The sequence below is a fragment of the Echinops telfairi genome, unplaced genomic scaffold (genome assembly GCF_000313985.2).
Source record: "Echinops telfairi isolate 266 unplaced genomic scaffold, ASM31398v2 ScPeMD7_3533;HRSCAF=4204_0, whole genome shotgun sequence".
NCBI classification, from domain to species: Eukaryota; Metazoa; Chordata; class Mammalia; order Afrosoricida; family Tenrecidae; genus Echinops; species Echinops telfairi.
Window position 1 is genome coordinate 60,000,625 of NW_022107431.1, and position 8,993 is coordinate 60,009,617.

Below are 8,993 nucleotides of genomic sequence, written 5' to 3' on the forward strand. Positions count from 1 at the left end.
CGCTGCGGGGACCGCTTCAGCACCAGCCGCCGCTTGGACAGCTCCGGAGCCGGGGCCTTTGGGCGGCTGGGCCGCAGCCTTCTCCGCCCCGCCTCCGCCGCCCCGAGCGCTGGTCGTGGGCGCGGCTCGGCCACCGGTCTTGTTGCCCTGTTGTTGCTGCTGCTGCAGCTGCTGCTGCCGGGCAGAATTCAGTTTCGTGCCGGCTCCCACGAGGGACCGGCTGGCCGGGGTGGTCTGTCGGGCCGCACTGTCCTTGGGTCTGGCGGGGGACTGAGCTCGCTGTTGCTTTCTGCTGCTCCCCTCTGGGTGCAGCCGAGCTTCCGTCGCGACACCGGCGGCGACAGAAGCTGCAGTCGCAGGGGGAGCGCCCCCGGTCGGTGGCTGACTCATGGCCGTATAGGAAGAACCTACCGGATGCGATTTGGAGTCGTCCGTTACCGGGTCATCCTCGTCCCTCCTCGCCACCACAAACCTTCCTTTCTGGGCTAGAACAGAGACAAAAGAAAGGAAGTACACAGCATGTCTGCCTTGTTAGAGAGCAAAGGATGATCTGAGAAGCTCTCGAAAATGATGAGATCCGAAAGGCGCCGACTAAGCGCTTTGCACTTAAGGGGAAAAAAGGACCAAGGGAACCTTGGCACTAGGAATAGGTAGAATGCAAAGCTGTCATTTTCCATTTCATCCAGGGGGGCGCTGTCTCCATCTCACACCATCTCAGGAAAACGATGACAAATCTGAAAGCAGTTGCACCTGACCTAGTCTCACAATAGCAGGTTTTAGAAAAGGTGAGATGTAGAATCAGAAAAGAATGGATGGAGCAGGCGATTAAAGAAGAAGAGAAGGGCAAGAAACATCTTCAAAAGGAAAATGTGATGTCCACAGGCCAGAGTTGTCAGCATGAGGCTTTCTGTTTTGATTTGGCTTCGCACCCAACGTGCATTACAAGCACAGTGTGGTGGAGAAAGTTTTATTTAATCAGTTCTGCCATGTTTCAATGGAAGGAAAATGGCTATGATTTGGGTTCCTACCGGAATTTTTCAATGGATTAATGACACTTTTCTCTCATTGTGCGAATTCCCAATATTGTCTTTGTTTAGACAAAATACCCACTTTCTTTACACTGTGGTACTGAAAAGAAATGTAAATAACGATGACTTTAAATAAATCAACCTCGGGCTTAACAAAATGACGACATTAAGAATCACTTATATTGATTAGTCATTCACAACCACAAAGGGATTTTTTTCAACTTTGGCAAAAACACATTTTAAGTAATTATAGAAAGGTCGGTGGGCTTTTGTTACAGAAGATGGCTTTTCCTGTACTTACTGGATTTCCTATTTGCTGCCACTCATTTTAATTTCAAGTGTAATTGTTAAATAGAAAAATATCTCATCTCTTGATTCATAATCATCTTTGAGGTGCTGACTTCATGGCTACAATAGTATTTCTAAAATACCTACTTCTTTCCATAGACCTAAATGATAACAGAATAACATGCGCCCAGGAGTGCAGCAGCCTCCCCCTTCTTCGTAGGGTACTTCTCCATTGTCTCTTCCTCCAAGACAAATCCGTCATCAGTTTATGTAATCTGGAAAACAGGCAGCTAACTGCCTTGTGGTTTCTTCTCCTTAGTAACCTGGCCCGCTTTGTCAACTAAAACTTTTTCCTTAAAAATACTATTTCTCTCTAAAGAATGGAAAATGCCATGACTAGGCAGAATATTTTCCTTAAAAAATTATTCCTATTAAGTTGAGAGATGCTTGCCAGTCCCTTTACTTGCATTATTCCTGTTATTGTTTATTTCAAAGGTTATAATTCGACATGCAAGAAATTCTCATTTTATAAAGAAATATTATTGGAGGGCACTCTCCTTCCACTCTTTTTCTTCCTTCAATCTCCTTCCAACTCACTTTGGAAAACAATGAAGCACAAAGAAGACATTAAGGGGAAAACGTTACCCATCAACTTATTCCCAAGGAACCATAAAGCTCTTAGACTGTCTGGCCTAGTTCATCCTAATGAGTCACCCTAAAGAGAGCTACCCGGGCAAATTATGTTGCCAATGCAACCTCATTTTTACATCTAATTGGGCAGAATTACCTTGGAGCTGGGATACAGTAGGGGAACGCTTAACCCTAAGTCCCCAGACAGCTTTTACCCTGGAGAAAACTGGACTTCCTGGGTCTCTACTCCACAGTCACAGGTACCTGGAAGCTGTCACGTGGTCCTCAAAAAGTGACAAGATGCTGCATCTCCTGAAGGCATCCCCCAGTGGAAATTGCAAACCAACCAGCCCCAGTAGGGCTCAAACCAACACTGTGACACTCAAGTTTTATCTGCTTGTTCACCCATCCCATCTCTCATCCTCATCCCTTTAGAAACCCAGAACTGCTCACTTCTCAACGGAGGCGATGTTTTGAAGTTGAAGCAAACAAATACCGCTTTCCTTCTGATCTTCCGAGGACCGCGGGATGGTGTTTTCTAGAGCCCAGGAAAGTTTGACTTCGTCCTGTCTGCGACGTTCTGTCTGAGCAGGAGCTGGTCGTCCCAGTTTCACACCCGAGGGATTGCTCGGAACAAAGGCGTCAATGTCAGCTCCGCGGGCCCAGGGCGCTTTCCTCCGCGGCGGCGCTCGGCTGCGAGCAGGCTGGAGTTGCGGCTCTGAGCGAGGTACCAAGCGGTGCCAGACGCTCCCCAGGAAGTGCAGTGAGATTCAGGGGCTGACCTCACCCGTGGGTGCAGGGAGGGGCGGGACTGTGGGAGTACCCGCAGAAGTAGCTAAAGGGAGGTTACTTTGAAGAGGGTGGGGGTGGGGTGAGGGGGAGTAGAGTAGGCAAGGCAGGGTTAGAAGACAAAAAAGCCAGAGCCCCGCCCGAGATGCGAGCGCCACAGCGGAGCCCCAAGTCTTCCCTCCGCACCCTTATCTGTCCGGTATTTGGCAGCAGCTTGAAATCGGACACTCTGGTTCTGCAAAGCTTTGTCTTGGCCGGATCGATGCCCATCAATTATTTACATGAGCTGTTTCCCAGGGAGGCGGATCCGAAGCGGCCATCCTGGCAGGACGGAGGTCTCCTAGTGCAGCTGCGAGGCGCTGGCGGGCGGCTGCCGGGAGTTCCCTTTGTTCACTCACTTTAACTCTCAGCCGCGCTCTCCACGCGGTGCCCCGCCCCCTACGCCAGCCGGGGCGGAGCCACCAGACCCCGGGTCCCAGAACACATCCCACAGACAAAGGGTTCCACAAGTCAAGACTGATGTCCTGCACGAATAAATAGCAGTTTACAGAGACTGTTTGCAGGCAGATTGGCCCTCGATGTGTTTATCCTTCCTCTTTTATTACGTTCCAGGTTCCACTGTGAAGACAAGGAACAATTGCTGGGGTATCCATCCAAGATCTCTATCTCAGTGCATGTGTGTACCAGGAATCATAAAGATAGGAGTTTAAGAGGGAATTCGGAATACACGCCCTCGAAAAATTATCCTAGTTCATTTTTGTCCTACAGTGATATTCTAAAATTTCCATAGAAAATCCTCTTCTCTCAAGTTTATTTCTTAATCCGTCTTCCCAGTTTTATGGGGACTTCACGCTACTTCTATACTTGATCTCAGCCAAAAGGCCAAGAAGAGATGTCACGCTACCTCTAACACTCCATTGTGATATTGAAAATGAGAACGAAAGTGGCACTGCTTTAAAAAGAAAAACAACTTTTATTGGGGGAGCTTACATTTCTTATCACAATCCACACATTCACCCAGTGGTGACACTGCTTTTTGAAACGACATTTTCTAAAATTATAATCAGTTCTATGAACTGTGGTAGTCTCTAGAGGAAATGAGGGTAATATCTTGAAATAAAAATTGTTTGTGTTAACATGAGTGATTCTATTTTCTAGGCGTAACATCTTGCATTGAGTAAAATAGAAATGCTCGGTAGTGTTTTACACACAAGAATCTTATTAGAGCAAAATTAAAAGGTTTTCCATCCGTGGTGATTAAGCTCTTTGGTGACATTATAGTACAAAGATGGCGATCACACTAAAATCACTCTAGCATTCTCTTATTTCAAAATACATAGTAAGTGCCTAGTGTGTGCGCAACACTGTCCAAGGTGCTGAGGAAGCAAGGATTAAGTTTAGAAACGGTCCCTATTGATAAGAGGACACCAGCATTTTGGTGAGAATTAAAAGGTATTTTCCTTTAAATATTTAAAGGTATTTTCCTTTAAATATTTCTGGATATTAGGTAAGTGGTATTTGTAATAAGTAGGTGAGAATTTTTATAGCATGTAAAAATAAAGGGAAATGAAATATAATTATAATTTATTTGGAATTTATGCTAGGCAAGTTGTCATTATTTACCCAAATTTGATGTAATTTCCTTAAGAAATATTAAGACCCTTAAGTATTATTCCACTAAAATGGCTGAAATACTTTCCAGTCAGTCCTTACAAATAAAATGTTGACATTCTGTTTATAGTGTAAGGACAAAAAAATCTCATAGGTATTTTTTCTATTTCTCTGAGAATTTTCTTCAGGCATCTTAAGTTTCAATTTTTCCAAAAGTGTTATTAATTTTAATGCAATGTGTACCAGAAAATTTATAAATAGATTGTGCATGATTAAATCAAGCACTCAATGTGTGTGGTTTTGTTTTATAATTATTATACAATTTCAAGGTTGGAATACGTTTAAACAATATTAAAATTTTTTTTGCTCTTGGAAATATGATATAGAACTTTTTTTTATATAGAACTTTTAAAACAAGTTTGGGTAGTTTATTATGTTTCATCAATTAAGCAAACTCCAAAGAAATCAAGCCAACTGACCTTTTGATGTCTCTTAGGGATAATGAATCATCTATTCTGTAGTATAGTAGGAGGTGGTCCAGAAGAAGGAGACTCATGTCTCAATTTTCATGTTCTTAATAAATACATAGCATAGGGCACCATCGAAGAAAGAGCTCCAAACCAAAGTCCAATGCCCACCAATTTTATAACCTTGGGACAGCAATCATCTGCTTCGCTCACACTAGGGCAATTCAGTCATCAGTACAAAGGAATATGTCAGTTCCTTAAATCTGCCTCCAGTGAGTTTGAGGTAAAGCCCAGTTTGCTGAATGGGGACTTCCACATCTGCTCCTTCTGGTATGGCCTATGAAGGATATATTATGCCTCGAAAGGACAGAAGATAAAGAAGAGCAAAATTCAAGCTTGGAGTCATTAAACAACTGAGATACCATTATATCTAACTTAAAAAGTCTCTCAATTCTCACGATGTTAAGGATATAATAGTATATTAATCTGTATAGATTTACACTGCAGTAGTTCTCAACCAGTGGGTCGCGACCCCTTTGGGGGTCAAACGGCCCTTTCACAGGGGCTGCCTAACATGATCGGAAAAACATATTTCCGATGGTCTTAGGAACCGAGACACCGCTCCTCTGTCTGTCTCTAGGCAGGTCCACACACATGCAGATACCCAGTGTGAAGACTGCTACCCGTGCTACACCATGCTTCAAGACAAAATTTCATTTATTTGTAATTAGAAATAAATATTTCACCATATATAATTACATGTTGGTTTTTTGATTGATCATTATACTTTAATTATGTTCAATTTGTAACAATGAAAATACATCCTGCATATCAGATATTTACATTACAATTCGTAACAGTAGCAAAATGACAGTGATGAAGTAGTAACGAATATAATGCTATGGTTGGGGGTCACCACAACATGAGGAACTGTATTAAAGGGTCGAGGCATTAGGAAGGTTGAGAACCACTGCTATAGGTTGTAAAACTTTTCAACTTTATATATGCAAAATGTAAAGTAGCTCCTATCTTCTCTACTTTAAAGGAGAAGTAACTGAGGCTCGAACATAAGAACAATTGTGGGGCTGGTGCAGGACCTAGCAGGGTTTCATTCTGTTGTACAGAGTGTCACTACAAGTTGGAACTGACTCCATGGCACCTAACAAAAACAAATGCAATAGAGAGGTGAGTGATTTACCCAAGTTCAGTTTCACAGTGAGGATTCAACATTGATCCTTTCTTCAGGCAAGTCTGCTTCTTATATAGGTCTGTGGTAATTACATAATCTGGTGTCAACTTGAGGATATTAAGAGTGAAGGGGTGGAGTCTAGCCTGTCAATCAGGTCACAGCCTGATGCTTCCTTGTGGGCATGGCCTTCTCATGAAGATTCTGGGAACTTCCCCTCTTCTTACATGGATGTGGGCCACATACTCTGTATCTGCTTTACCTTCCTGTTGACAAGCTACATGGGGCCACTCTGATGACAGCCAGAGCTGTCTATCAGATATGTCCACCACCATTGGATCCACAAGACTTTCCACCCACTGGCCTGTGATCTTCCTGCATTCAGCATCTTTGTATGTGCCGCATGAGTCTAAAGATGAATTAATGGACTAATATCGGACATATGGGCCAATATCATACTTATGTACTTGATCTGAACTGGGCTGGAATGTTTTCTGAAAATAAAATTTCTTTTTGATATACAGCTCTCTCTTACATACATATCAATGTCCCTGAATGTGTTTCTCTATTCAGCCCAGCCTAACACAAGGTCCAAAAACTTCCATCAACTTGATGTCTACTCACAGCCACTCTATAGAATAAGGCAGTAGTGCCCCGGTGAGTTTCTGAGACTATCACTGTTTATGGGAGTAAAAAGTCCAGTCTTTCAGGCCGTTTTGAACTGCTAATCTTGAGTATGGCAGTTCAATGTGTAATCACTACTCCACCAGGGATCCCCTCTTATATATTTACATATTTAAGATGCATTGGAGTTAGGACAACAGCACTTAACTCCATTTGCTATTACAATTTTGCATCAATTGCCTCATAAGAATGTGAAAGTTGGACATTGAATAAGAAAGACTGATGAATAATCAATGCATTTGAATTGTGATGCTGGAGAAGAATATTGAAAGTGCCTTGAACTGTTACAGAGAAAACGGATCTGTCCTGGGAGAAGTACGGCCAGAGTGCTCCTTAGAACCAAGGATGGTGAGACTTTGTCTTTGGACGTGTTGTCAGGAGAGACCAGTCCCTGGAAATGGGCATGATGTTTGGTAAAGTGGAGGAGCAGTCAAAACTATGGAGACTCTTGAGGAGATGATTGACACAGTGGCTGCAACAATGGGCGCAAGCACAGAAAAATTGTGAGGATGGCGAAGACCCAGGCAGTACTTCATCTGTTGTGCAGAGGGTCACTAAGGTTTGGAACCCACTTAACAGCACCCTGAAACAGCAACAAATTACAGCTTGCAATTTGTTGGTGTCATTATTCGCATGCCAATCCCCAAAGACAAATAACAATCTGATTTATTAAAATACTGATTAAAAAGGCAATAACAACAAAACTAGTTTTTAAAAGGGTATTCAGAACCCATTTATGATGGGAACTAAATCCCATCCTAAGCTAAACTGGGCGCTACCTGTGCTCTTACCAGATACTTCCTTCATGCCATGCCTTAAAAATCTGATAACTATGCCTGACTTGGCACCTGTGTCCTAGCCCAATCATGTATGTTGTTGTTGTTGTTAGGGGTTTCAAGTCCATTCCAATTCATAGCGGCCCTTGGTACAGCAGAAGGACCACCTGATCCTGTGCTATCCTCATAAGGAGCCCAATGTGAGTTCAAAACACTCTCGGTCCATCTTGTCCAGTGCCTTCCACTTCACTGAGTATGATGTCTTTTTCATGTCCAATGTACTTCAGATGACATCTCACCATCTGGGCTCTTGCTTGACATTCTGCCATACTTCTTCCCAGACAGATTGGTTTGTTCTTTAAACAGTTCATGCTACTTTCATTATTTACCAGCACTGCAATTAAGATGCATTGGTTATACTTTGATCTTTATTTAATCTCAAACTTTCATAAGCATTTAAGGAAATTGAAAAAGCCATGACTTGGGTAAGGCACAAGTCCTCAAAGTAACATCCTTGTTTTCAACACTTTAAAGACTTCTTGTGCAGCACATTAGTCCATGTGTCTTTTCATTTCAAGACTTCTGCTTCCTTGACCATTGATTGTGGTTCCAAGCAGGACAAAATCCTTGACAAATTCAATTTTTCTCCATTTATCAGGTTATCTATCAATACAGTTGTCAGGAGTTTGGTCTTCTTTACATTGAGTTGTGATCCATACTGAAGCTGCCATCCTTGATTTTCATTAACCAGTGCATCAAGCCCTCCTCACTGAGAAAGCAAGGCCGTGTCATCTCTATATATCAGGTTGGTGGTGAGCTTTCCTCCAATTCTGACATTGAGTTCTTCTTCATATGGTCCAGATCTTGGATTATTGGCTCAGTATACAGAGTGAATGAGTATGGTGAGAGGCTACAACCACGATGAATACCATTTAAAAAAATTTTTTAGCCATGCATAGAATGTTTTAATTTGCAGGTGACACTATCACCTCCAATTCCATATGACTTATCTTTCCTCAAACAAGTATTGTTTATAAATAGATTTTCTTTTTGTGGTGGATCGAGCAACATATCCCAATAACTATACTGTTCTTATGATGTCTTTTTTAGTGAAGCCATAATTTGAAAGGTGCCCAACAAACATTAGTTTCTTCATTAACTTCTTTCTCTTCTATGTCTGTTTACTGGAAATGACTCTCAGACTTCTCTATTTCCTTTGTAATCACTGGTGAAATTTACGTCTTATAATTATGTCTAGACTGCTGCAACTGTTTCCTAGATCTAATTACAGAGCCTTTCTGCCAAATCCCTGCTGCCTGGTGCTGTCAGTTTACACTTTTATTAAGCACTACTTTACTATTGTGACATCATTTTACTCCTTTCCTTCAACAGACTGCATTGTTACCAAAATACACACCGACTTCATGTACTCTGGCCCCAATCTCTTTTCCCATATGAATGTGGGGCTCATTTTACCACTGACCCTATCCTCTTGTCATTTCCTTTGCTTATCATGTCCTTCCTCCTCTACTGT

General features: G+C 42.4%; 1 protein-coding gene across 1 annotated transcript in view; it reads right to left on the reverse strand.

The window, feature by feature from the left end:
* Positions 1-977, reverse strand: part of SOGA3 (SOGA family member 3) — a 69,990-nt gene extending 69,013 nt beyond the window's left edge. The window contains 1 exon segment of the mRNA XM_045294305.1: positions 24-977. Coding sequence (XP_045150240.1) covers positions 24-390 — 367 coding nt within the window. The 5' untranslated portion in view covers positions 391-977.
* Positions 978-8,993: the final 8,016 nt, after the last annotated feature.